Here is a 13137-nt window from a genome sequence, read left to right as displayed (position 1 = left end):
ATGTAACAGAGGTTGGGTATCTCACCTTTTCTTTTCTCTTTTCTCTTTCCTTTTCTTTTTTAGAAACGTTCTTGCCTCTGAGACTGAGAGGCTGATGTCACACTGTCTCCAGTGGGATGGAAAGTTTGAACTGGACATACCAGAGGATGGTAAGAGAACAAACATGTAGTAAGGAACGGGATGGGTTTTATCCCAACCCTATATTGTCTGATCACTGGGGGTGGAGGGAAAAGCAATTGATTTTGATTGTATGGGCCAAATTGCATTGGTTGAGACACATGAAAAAACTGTATTGGGCAAATATCCAGAATATTTTTAAATGTTAGCATTAAAGCTCACATAGAATGTTAGAGTTTTAGGCCAGGAGGGACCACTGGGTAATCTAGTCTCACATCTTGTATAGCACAGGCCACCAACCCCACCTAGCACCCACACAGTAACCAACAACTGAAATGAGACCAGTCTTACAATCCACAGGACACTAGACTATTATGAGCCACAAGCAGAGATTAGAAGGGACTGAGGTGCATGAGTGACCGAGGCCCCCATGATGCCAGGATTATCTGGGTATACCTCACTTAATCATTTTCCTGCCAAGTGACCTGCACCCACATACTGCAGAGGAAGGCAAAAAAAACCCAAGATCTCTGCCAATCTGACGTGGGGGAAATTCCTTCCCAACCTCTCACGGTGATTAGTTATAGCATGATAATTTAAGCGAGAACCAGCAGACCAAGCACCTGAGAGAGAGTATGTGCTTGGTGCCACCTCAGAGCTCTGGCCACTCTGCAGCATCCCATCTCCAGCAATGGTCATCTTCTGATCCTTCAGAGGAAGGAGATAAATAAAAACCCGCCCAGAATAGCTGGAGGGTGGGGGGGAATGCCTTCCTGCCCCCTTCTGGTGGCCAGCTGAAACCCTGAAGCATGAGATTTAGGATGCAGTTTGCTGACGCTAACAAAGTAAATGGAGTTGTCCACCAAAAGAACTTGTCATTTTCAAACTTTGCCCTTTGTGTGACTTTGACCAAAAAAAAAAAAAAAAAAGGCATGAAACATAGCCAAGCTATGGAATAGCTTTTAAACCAAATTTAAGACTTAACATAGAGTAACTGTTCTTGTTTGGGGAACATGAGTCCAATGCCATAGTCAGACCTCCTCTTTAAAGATCTCTGGAGGTTGTGTTACTTCTAAAAGTATCAAGCATGCCTAGAAGAGTTGCAAATACGGTGGCTGGCTGCTGCTCCATATGAGCTGTTTTGAAACATTGCTCTGGATGCAGTGAATCTGAAGTCAGGTTATACAGGAAGCGAATTCTGGCACTCTACACTATTAGACATAAATAAATTAAACCACAATAACGGTAGAATGAAATGTTCTTTTAATGTGTATCTTCAACTGTTAACTTTTTTTTATCATCAGCAAAAGATCTCATTCGGACAACAGTTGGTCAAACGAGATTGCTCATAGCAGAGAGGTTTAAACAGTTTGAAGGACTGGTGGATAACTGTGAATTTAAACGGGGTGATAAGGAGACGACATGCACAGATCTGGATGGATTTTGGGATATGGTTAGTTTTCAGGTATGCACTTAATGTTAAACTACAACAAAACACAGAACCTCTATGAAATTCATGTGAAACTTCTTTCAATCCACTGGGTTCATTTTATGGAGGCTGCATTTGTAGATTTTTCAGACCCTAATGTATTTTGTGTACACAAAGCAAAACTATAGGTGCTGGTTTAGTAGTCTAATGGTAACCTGTTCACTGTAACACAGCTGTGTGTGGTCACAGTGTTAGCGTACAGTTACCATTAGACTAGATCTTTTGAGAGAAGTGGGGAAGAGCATCTACAGATCCCCTTCCGTGTGTTTGAGAGCAGTAGTGAAATGCATTTGAGCCTGGGGGAAAATGAGCCTTTCCTAAACTGGAATTGATTAGTGCTTCTTGTGTCCTTTTTTTAACCCAGCAAACTTGTAACTAGTCAAATCAAAAGGCAAAAATGTATTTAGCTTGCAATGACCACCCAAGGGAACTGGAGTTTGGATTCTGTCAGGGAAGTGGGTGGGTCTGCCACCTGGAAAGTCACAGGCACTTGAGAAGAAACCTTTGGCTAATGCAGCCAACTTTGTATATGCTGAAAGAATGGAATACACTACACACACCTATTTGGTTGATGGAAAGGCATCAGAAAACCTTTTACCTAGGAGGAAGCATAAGGGTACTGTGGAGACAAACTTTGGTGTAAAAAAAAAAAAATCCCCAGCTCTGCCCAGTTCTCCCTCACTATTCAGTCACTTGCACATGCTGTGGTGAGAGGAGAGCTGGTGGAATCAGATATACATTACCTCAGAGAACCAGTTCACCAGGGACAGACCAAGTGTTGTAACTCCAGATTGACAGAGGACAGCAAACTCCTTATCACATAAGCCAGGGAGATGGTACTATTGTAGTACAAGTTTGTGTCCATAGCCTCAAGATGTCAAGAGCAGGGACCGAACAGGCTAGGAGAAGGAATCTAGGAAAGGGGGCAGAGATGTAGCAAATCTTGCAACAACTCTACACTAAAAATGTTTCCTGCCTAGCGATGAGTCTGCACTTCTGAGTGTTGCCGTTGTAGGTACTGTTATACAATAATCTGTTCCACATAGCCTTAAGCCTAATGAGTTCTAAGAGAATTTCTTTGACACAACTTAATTTCTCACTTTTTATTTCTAATTCAGCATGTGAACAGTAGGCTGTAAGCAGACTACTTTAATTCTAGGTGCTGGATTTCCTGAAGGTGATCTGATGTTTTCTTTCATTGGATCGTCCAGTGTGATAAAGGCTGTTTTGAATAAACCGAAGTATCTTTGAATGTAGTGTGTGTCTATTTAGTGTTAGTCACATCAGCTATGTTAACAGGGAGACAGCAGTTCGTTTCTCCTATTAGAATCTGTTGGCAGTTCAGCCCGCTTCTATATTTAATTGGAAAAGTACAGAAAAGGGCAAAAAAATTATTAGGGGTATGGAACAGCTTCTATATGAGGAGAGATTTATAAGACTGGGACTTTTCAGCTTTGAAAAAGGACTGGGGGGGGATATGATAGAGGGCTATAAAATCATGACTGGTGTGGAGAAAATAAATAAGGAAGTACATTATGAGAAGGAGTAAATAACACTAACTAGGGGTAACCAAATGAAATGAATAGGCAACAGGTTCAAAGCAAACAAAAGGAAGTATTTTTTCGCACAACACAGTCAACCTGTGGAACTCTTTGCCAGAGGATGTTGTGAAGACCAAGACTATAACAAGGTTTAAAAAAACCTAGATGAATTCATGGAGGATAGGTCCATCAGTGCTTATTAGCCAGGATGGGGAGGGATGGTGTCCCGGGCCTCTGTTCGCCAGAAGCTGGGAATGGCTGACAGGGGACGCATCACTTGATAATTGCCTGTTCTGTTCATTCCCTCTGAAGCACCTGGCATTGGCCACTGTCAGAAGACAGGATACTGGGCTAGATGGACCTATGATCTGACCCAGTATAGCCGTTCTTATGTTCTTAATGCAAAGGTACCTAAATACGCAATAAACCACCTGTTTTATGCTTAAAAGACATTTGATTCAAATAAGTTATGCAGCTGTAAATCTGTGTGTTTCGACCATAACCTAGTTCTCTAGCAGTCTTTTCTTGGATCTTCAACAGGTAGAAGATGTGAATAAAAAATTTGATAACCTGAGTAAACTTCAAGAGAATGGTTGGCAGCCAGTTAACATCCCAAGCAAAAGAGCCATCAAGGTATGTGCGACTCCTAAAAGTCTGCTCTAAGATTTAACATGTAACTGTTTTGAACAGTTCTAAATAGAATATTTGTAGTATAAGGCTACTATGCCTTCTGAAGCCCTGCTCATTCTGTTTTTCCTCTCTAAATAAAACTAGTAACATTAGAGAACTCCTTTCAAAAAACAGTCTTCACCCTTTCACCCCCACCCCCAATTAACTGGCAGTAGGGACCTATAGTTTAGCCTTTTCTGGCCCAAGGAATTGGGACTAGAAATTGAAATCTTAACTCTTGCACAGAGAATCACTGCAAAGGCATATCATCTCTTAAGGCTTGTCTACACTACAGTTATGTTGGTATAACTTATGTCGCTCAGAGGTGTGAGTCACACTCAGGTCTGTGTAATTTATGTCGCTCCAAAGTGCTGGTGTGGACAGCACTATGTCGGCAGGTGCTCTCGCCGACATGGCTACCCCCTCTCACTGGGGTAGTTTTATTATGCCAACAGGAGAGCTCTCTCCTATCGGCATAGTGTCTTCACTATACGTGCTACCGCGGTGCAGCTGCATCAATGTAGCTGCACCACTGTAGCACTTCTAGTGTAGACTAGGCCTCAGAATTAAAGTAGGTAGAAAGCCTGTAATAAGGCAGTGGCTTCCTCAGGACCTGACAGGGAGGGACCATTACACTCCCCCGGGTGGGTACAGGCAAACTTGTCCCGCTCCCCTCACAGGAAGTGTAAGGGCAGGGCAGGAAGTATAAGAGGAGGGCCCTGCCTCTCAGCTGCAGGTGGACTGGGGAAGGAGGTGGACTCCTCCCCAAGAGCCACACCCTGGGCAAGACCCAGGATGGGCCATGGAGTAGACCAATGCCCTACTGACCCGCGGAGACATCAGAGGAAGCGCTGCAGGACAGAGCCTAGTGGCGATGGAGGAATGCTGACAGAGTTTGGTAGGAAATGGGTCAGGGAAACCAGATGTTGGTCCAGTCGTGCTGGTAGGGCACGAGGCAGTGTTTCCCTACTGACCCAGTTATGGGACTGTCTGCCACTGCTACGGCCCTGAGCTGGCACCTGGTGGAGTAGGGTGGGCCTGGGTACCCCTACGCCCTGCCACTGCCCCACATCTAGGACTGGCTACATACTGTACTCACCCTAGCCCAGAAGGCCTGCATCAGAGACTGCTGGGTGATTGCTTGCCTCAGCCAGGAGGGCGAGGGCCATAAACTATTGACTACTTTGTCCATACTCAAGTGCTAGAACCCAGACCTACTGCTGTTTGTCCCTGCCAGAAGGGGGTGCCACAGAGCCTGAGAGGAAAGGCAGCTACAAAGCCACAAAGTTCAAGTGTAGTAGTTAACATCTCAGTTGTGGTCTAGAGGAAGGACTCTTGTCAGTACAATATTAACTGTTTGCTTTTTCAGGTGAGGTCTTTGCAGTCATGCCAGTGGCAAAAGTAGGAATCTATGGGTAACTTTGCTAAACCTGTGCTGTAAATGCTAAACTGTAATGAAGGGGAGTAAACGTAGGACAGTTCCACTATTGGGGTTAAAATACTTCTGATTTTTTGGGTGTGAAACAGTCTGACACACTCCAAAAACATAACTCTTACAGTATTTAATACAGTCTGCCACGTGGAAGGTAGGTCATTGCTGCCAGTGACTCATTCGACTAACAGTCAAGGCTGTGTGCGTTTCACAGTTTGGCTGCAGAATTATGCACCAGAATATAAGCTTCAACTTAAGAAATTGTTGGACCCTTGTGGTTAGGAAGAAAAACTTTACAAGTAAGCTAGTAGCATCCCATTTGCTGAAGTCCATGATGTCCTGCATCTCTATCTCCTGGCCACTAGGAGTCTCTGCAGCCCACTGCTTACAAGGTCATGAGCAAAAGAAACCCTGATTGCCATCAGCAAGGTGTTAGGAAAAGTTTTGAACTCTAGGCTTTTACTTCAACACTCCTTGCAAAGAAATTGCTCTGCTCTTTTTGTCCATTTCCAAAACCCTGAAATAGTTGAATGACAGTACAAGAGATCAAGGACATGAACAGGGATGATCTTTCCAGCGATTAGATTCCCCATTGCCACCTTTGTATGGGCACTATTTACAGTGGTCAACAGCTCCAAAGATGTTCTTGTATAACTGCCTTTTGTCTCTAAGCTTTAAGATGTGATAGAGATTCTCTTTTACAACTTTCAGAAGAAAGCTGTCCCAACTGGGATATCTAAGCCGAAACAGGGGGCTGCTGGAAGAACTGCTGCCCGAAACCGTATTGCTGCCATAAGAGCGGCCATGAAGGAGAAAATGAAGCAGGGAGAGACAGCAGCTGACTCTGCAGTCCAAGAGATGCCAAAAGAAGAAGAAAAAGTGGTGTTTGAGGCAGGATTTTTCAGAATTGAAAGTCCTCTAAAATCTTTTCCAGGTCGGTGAAATTCATTGCTATTACTGTGACCTGGAACTGCTGGGTGACTTCCTCCACCTGTGCTCCAGTTTGAACTTTGCTGATTATATTTGATGCTGTTGTATCACTTGAGTATCAGGAGGAATGATATTTCACCTCACTCAAAGTTCATTACACAAGGAACTGAAGGCAATTGTTTTGCGTGGATGAAGTTATTTGAATGAAATCACTCAATTGAGAGGCCTACTGAAGTAAATCAGGCAGTAATGTGACAATGGGTTGTATACAGTTTTCAGCACCTGGTCAACTACAAAGCTTTATGTTGAGTATTCTTGCTTTACTCACATGACTAAACAACGTCTAGATCTCTATAAATAGGTTCTGCCCTTTGTTACTGTGCTAGACACATAGTTAAGAGAGCAAAGGAGTACACAAGATCTTTCTTCTACTGCAATCTAATTATGAAATCATTTTTCTCACTAGCCCTTGTTCCCAGTTGGCTCTGAGCCATTAAGAGCAGTGTTCAGCTTCTTTTCTCTACCATCTTTCTAGGTGTTCAGTCTGATTCTAAGAGTGTGTTCTCAACTCCTGTTGTTCTTGGGTATAGCTTCTTCCCAAAACTAGCAGAATTCTTTTAATGCACATGTGACTAATACCTTGAGGTCTTTGAATTAAAAGGATTTGGCAACATTGGCTTTAAATGCCAAGATGGTGTCCACTAACAAATCTGAATCTATCAGATGAAACAAGGTGAGTGACAGAGTATCTTACTGGACCTACTTCTATTGGTGAGAAAGACAAACTGTCAGGGTTACACAGAGCTCCTCTTCACCTCTGGGACATGTACTCGGAGAGTCACAGGGAAATACAAGGTGGAACAGATTGTTTAGCAGCAAGGGACCATTCAAGATGAAGTGGCCTTTTAATACCTCTCCGGTCATAGGAGGGGAAAGGTGGGGGAAAGCTGGGGCAGGGGATTAAGTTGGTTACAGATTGCTGTAATAAGGCAGAAATCCAGTGTCTGTTCAGTCCATGATTTTTAGTATCTAGCAAAGTTACAAATTTAAGCTTCCAGGCTTATCTTTTGATGGTATTGTGCAGGTTTCCTTTCAGGACGAGGACTGAGAGGTCAAATACAGTGATCACTTTTTGGAAAGTGTTCGCCCACGGGTGCTAGTGGTTTTGTCTTTTATCATTTTTCTGTGTGAGCTCATATGAGAGAGTGGTGATTGTTTCGTTTCACCCACATAGTAGTTGTTGGGGCATTTAGGGTTTGTCTACACTGCACTTGCGGCTGGCCTGTGTAGGCTGAATTGGGCTCAGGCTATGGGGCTGTTCAGTTGTGGTGTAGATGTTCTGGCTCTGGCTGCAGCCTGAGCTCTGGGACCTTTCCACCCTGCAGGGTTGTAGAGCCCAAACGTGGATGTCTACGCTGCAGTTAAACAGCCCCACAGCCCAAGCCCAAGTCACCTTGTGTTGTGTGTGTGTGGGGGGCAGTTATCATTGTAGCAGTGGAGATATTTCTACAGGTTTTGCATCTGTTCTTGCAGGGGTCTGGTGCTGCTTTGAGTTGTTCTGTTCTAGTCTGTGAGGGGCTTGCTTCTGTCAGATGAAGCAGATAAGACTATGAATGTGACAGTGTCCTTTTAAACCTTAAGGTTTAAAAATCTCCATTGTTAATGAAACCAGAGATAAAAGTTGAAAGTAGTTAATACAAAAATGTATACTGTATAATTTGTGCTGTTTATACTTCAGTTGGTATGTATAGTAAAACTGACTACAGTACTTTGTTCTTATTCCTACTCAGTTTCAGATTCTGGGTCTCCTGTACTGGCACAGCTGTAAACTGCAAGGGAATGTCAAAATCCAAGATGTTTACTAGAATACTTGAAAGATGTTTTCATATTTAGTAATTTTTTTTAATTTAAACTGTTAGTGACCTATTCACACTTGTCATCTTTGTCCATATTCTATCTGGTAGAATTCACAAGAAATTATTCTTAACTTGCCATCTGAATAAACTATTTAAGTTCAACAAATAAGAAAAAATATCAAATTAGAAAGTGTTTCTAATCAGAATCTTGGTCACTGAATTTGTCCCATCTTTATAGAAACATCTCCCATCTAATGACACTTTAAACACATTTTTCAGCTTTGCCTTCCAAAACACCTGGCAGATCTTCCCAACGGATTTCTAAACAACTGACAACTCCAAGATCAGCCAGTAGAACTTTGCTCCAAAGCAGTCTTGCCATTCTCTGCAGCTCTGAGGACACTGTTGCAAAACAGACGACACCAGCAGCCAGTGGCTTTCATGTTCCACAAAATCCTAACAGGCTCCAGGCTCCTACTAGAAAAACGCTGTTTGGCAGCACACCTGAACAAAGGTAGACACTTGAATACAGCCTCATTCTAACTTCAGTTGCAGTAGAAGTTACCAGTTAACTTTTAAATGGGAATATAGACACCTCTTAGCACATACAGTTGTCAATATTCATGTTTGCTAAATCTTACCATTAATTCTGCTTGGGTAAAAGACGCCGAGTCCTTGTTTTCCTCCCTCCACTGACCTAAAGCGAATCTTAAGGCTTTGCATCTCAAATATAACTTCATTGTGCATAAATATACATTTACTTTCTGTCCAGAAAATGAGTTGTGTAGTGAGTACTGACAAGGACCCAACCATGATGGTAGGAGGGAGAACAGCACAATAAAGACAATACATTTCAAGAAGGCAGACTTTAGCAAACTCAGGGAGTTGGTAGGTAAAATCCCATGGGAAGCAAGTTTAAGGGGAAAAACAACTGAAGACAGTTAGCAGTTTTTCAAAGACACATTAATACGGGCACAAGAGCAAACTATCCCACTGCATAGGACAGATGGAAAGTATGGCAAGAGACCATCCTGGCTTAACCAGGAGATCTTCAATGATCTAAAACTCAAAAAAGAGACCTACAAAAAATGGAAACTCAGTCAAATTACAAAGGATGAATATAAACAAATAACACAAGTATGTAGGGACAAAATTAGAAAGGCCAAGGCACAATATGAGCTCAAACTGGCTAGGGACATAAAAGGAAACCAGAAAACATTCTGCTGATACATTAGAAGCAAGAGGAAGACCAAGGACAGAGTAGGCCTGTTACTCAATGAGGGGGGAAAGACAATAACAGAAAATGTGGAAATGGCAGAGGTGCTTAATGACCTTTGTTTCAGTTTTCACCAAGAAGTTTGGTGGTGATTGGGCGTCTAACACAGTGAATGCCAGTGAAAATGAAATAGGATCAGAGTCTGAAATAGGGAAAGAACAAGTCAAAAATTACTTAAACAAGTTAGATGTCTTCAAATCACCAGGACCTGATGAAATGCATCCTAGAATACTCAAGAAGCTGACTGGAGAGATCTCTGAGCCATTAGCAATTATCTTTGAAAAGTCATGGAAGATGGGAGACATTCCAGAAGACTGGAAAAGGGCAAATATAGTGCCCATCTAGAAAGAAAAATAAGGATAACCCGGGGAATTACAGACCAGTCAGCTTAATTTTTGTACCTGGAAAGATAATGTTTGCAAATTGATTGCTTAATTATTTGCCCCACGTAGAAGTTAATAAGGTGATAAATAACAGTCAGCATGGATTTGTCAAGAGCAAATTGTGTCAAAACAACCTGATAGCTTTCTTTGACAGGGTAACAAGCCTTGTGGATAGGGGGGAAGTGGCAGATGTGGTATATCTTGACTTTAATAAGGCTTCTGATACCTGATACTATCTTGCATGACCTTCTCATAAACAAACTAGGGAAATACAATCTAGATGGAGCTACTATAAGGTGGGTGCATAACTGGTTGGAAAATTGTTCCCAGCGAGTAGTTCTCACTGGTTCGCAGCCATGCTGGAAGGGCATAACAAGTGGGGTCCCACAGGGATCGATTCTGGGTCCGGTTCTGTTCAATATCTTCATCAATAATTTAGATAATAGCATCTAGAGTACACTTATAAAGTTTGCTGACGATACCATGCTAGGAGGGGTTGCAAGTGGTTTGGAGGATAGGATTAATATTCAAAATGATCTGGACAAACTGGAGAAATGGTCTGAAGTAAATAGGATGAAATTCAATAAGGGCAAATGTAAAGTACTCCACTTAGGAAGGAACACTCAGTTGCATACAAAATGGGAAATGACTGCCTAGGAAGGAGTACTGCGGAAATGGATCTGGGGGTCATAGTGTATCACAAGTTAAATATGAGTCAACAGTGTAACACTGTTGCCAAAAAAAAAAATAATAATAATAATAATATATCATTCTGGGATGTATTAGCAGGAGTATTGTAAGCAAGGCACGAGAAGTAATTCTTCCATGCTGATTAGGCCTCAACTGGAGTATTGTGTCCAGGTCTGGGCACCACATTTCAGGAAAGATGTGGACAAATTGGAGAAAGTCCAGAGAAGAGCAACAGGAATGATGAAAGATCTAGAAAACATGACCTCTGAGGGAAGATTGAAAAAATTGGGTTTGTTTAGTCAAGAGAAGACTGAGGGGACATAACAGTTTTCAAGTATATAAAAGGTTGTTACAAGGAGGACGGAGAAAAATTGTTGTTGTTAACCTCTGAGGATAGGACAAGAATTAATGGGCTTAAATTGTAGCAAGGCCAGTTTAGGTTGGACATTAGGAAAAACTTCCTAACTATCAGAGTGGTTAAGCACTGGAATAAATTTCCTAGGGAGGTTGTGGAATCTCCATCATTGGGGATTTTTAAGATCGGGTTAAACAAACACCTGTCAGGGATGGTCTAGTTAATACTTAGTCCTTCCTTGAGTGCAGGTGACAGGACTACATGACCTCTCAAGGTCCCTTCCAGTTCTATGATTCTACGATGACTGCAGAACAAACTATGTAATGAGGTCAAGGTTGGCTATGCCAAAAGCTGAGAATGGTTAGAATGTTCAGGTTCTTCTTCGATTGCTTGCTCATGTCTATTCCACAGTAGGTATGCATGTGCGTCATGTGCACTGGTGCCGGAAGTTTTTCCGTTAGCAGTACGTGGGGGGGGGGGGAGCACCACTGCAGCCCCTGGAGTGGTGCCTCTATATTGCGCTATAAGGGAGCCACGCGCTGCCCCCACCTTCAGTTCCTTCTTGTCACCAGTGAAGGTGCGTCGGAACTTCTTGCTCCAGCTCTGCTGCAGCCTTTCTAGTTAATCTTAGTGGTACCTTTAGCTAGTTATTAGTAGAAAGTAGTTTTCAGTTGTTAGAGCGGGCCCAAGGTATGCCCCATGCCCCAGGCTCCAAGCCCTGCGACTCCTGTCGCCGTTCCATGCCAAGGAGTGAGCCGCATGCTGAGTGTCTCCGCTGCTTGGGCGAAGCTCACGTGAGTGAACGCTGCAAGATCTGCAGGTCTTTTAAGGAGAGGGACATCAGACTTCGCGTTATCCTCATGGAATCGATGCTGGCTCCAACTCCAGTACGCTGATCGGACTCTGCGCCAGGCCTCTCATCGTCAATGCGCCACAATGCCCCAGCTGGCACCACTCCCCTTCCAAGACGCAAAGGAAGAGCTCAGCTACGCAGCAGTGCCAAGAGGAGGGAGAGGCTGGTCCCGTGTTGGACAGCCCTTGGTCCCCCCTGAGCTCGAAACGTCCGACTCGTGCTGAATGGAGTAGCCCGGCAGCATCGACATGCACCTCTACCCGATTCCCTTTTTAATGTACTGTCCCACTTAGTACTGGGCCAACTGGCTTTACCCCTTTACCAGAAGTGGTCCCGATTTTCCAGGTGAGTGGGGAGTTTCCCCATCGTCTACTCCGCTCCAGCTTATCCTGGAGTACTTCCTGTCCCTTAGGACCCAAGGGCTGGCACCCGTCTCTGTCAGGGTACATTTGGCAGCCATATCGGCATTGAGGACTGGTACCCCCTCTAGAAACAGGACCTCTTTCTCCTCATGCTCTGTCCCAAGCCCCATTCCTCCAATGAGAAACGCCGCCTTCGCACGCTCGATATGTGTAGGGCACTGGCCTTCTACCTGGATCGGACTAAACCGTTCCGAAAATCCTCACAACTCTTTGTTGCCTTGGCCGAGCGTATGAAGGGGCAGCCTATTTCCACCCAGCGCCTTTCTCGCTGGATCACCTCATGCATACACATGTGCTATGATCTGGCAGGGGTTCCCCTGCCACCGATCATCAGGGCGCACTCAACAAGAGATCAGGCCTCGTCAGCTATTCCTATCCAGGGCATCTGTAGGGCTGCCACCTGGTCTTCAGTTCACACGTTCACTGTGCATTATGCGATCATCTCCCAAACTAGGGATGACGCTGGGTTCGGCAGAGTGGTACTGAGTCCCGGGAACTCGAACGCCTACCCACCTCCAACAGATATAGCTTGGAATCACCTACTGTGGAATACACATGAGCAAGCACTCAGAAGAAAAGACAGTTACCTGTTCCGTAACTGGTGTTCTTCGAGGTGTGTTACTCATATCTATTCCACCTCCCACCCTCCTTCCCCTCTGTTGGAGTTGTCTGGCAAGAAGGAACTGAGGGTGGGGGGAGCGTGCGGCTCCCCTTATAGTGCGATATAAAGGCGCCACTCCAGGGATCGCAGCGGTGGTGTTCTCCCTCCCCCCCTCTTCCCCCCCCCCCCCCGAACAGGTACTGCTAAGGGAAAAAAACTTCTGGAACCGGTGCACGTGGCGCGCACACACACCTACTGTGGAAGAGACATGAGCAACACAAACATCAGTTACAGAACAGGTAACTGTCTTTTTCTCTTTCAGTGGCTCCCCACTTGTAGAAGAACAATGTTCTATGACAGATGGTGCAGCAGAGAGAACTAATGTGAGTTATGTCTTCATTGACTAGTGCATGTATGTGCCTTAAAGATCTATCTTCAGTATATAAGAAACTGTTAATGTTTACCCCATAAAGCAGTGGATACCATGGATTCTAAATCTGGAGAATGTACTTTCCAGTTCCTC

At 44.0% G+C, this 13137-nt stretch overlaps 1 protein-coding gene across 4 annotated transcripts in view; it reads left to right on the top strand.

The window, feature by feature from the left end:
* DLGAP5 (DLG associated protein 5) overlaps positions 1–13137 on the top strand; it is a 45558-nt gene that overhangs the window by 28773 nt on the left and 3648 nt on the right. For 3 of the 4 annotated variants that reach the window (XM_039538591.1, XM_039538588.1, XM_039538590.1), the window contains 6 exons: positions 64–149; positions 1422–1582; positions 3688–3780; positions 5960–6182; positions 8314–8548; positions 12937–12997. In XM_039538591.1, coding sequence (XP_039394525.1) covers positions 64–149; positions 1422–1582; positions 3688–3780; positions 5960–6182; positions 8314–8548; positions 12937–12997 — 859 coding nt within the window. The remainder of the gene's footprint in view (positions 1–63; positions 150–1421; positions 1583–3687; positions 3781–5959; positions 6183–8313; positions 8549–12936; positions 12998–13137) is intronic. The other variant, XM_039538589.1, reaches the window with a different exon arrangement.

Source organism: Mauremys reevesii, linkage group 4 (assembly GCF_016161935.1).
Source record: "Mauremys reevesii isolate NIE-2019 linkage group 4, ASM1616193v1, whole genome shotgun sequence".
Taxonomy (NCBI): Eukaryota; Metazoa; Chordata; order Testudines; family Geoemydidae; genus Mauremys; species Mauremys reevesii.
Note: the sequence above shows the minus strand (reverse complement) of the source record. Positions and strands in the feature narration are given on the sequence as shown.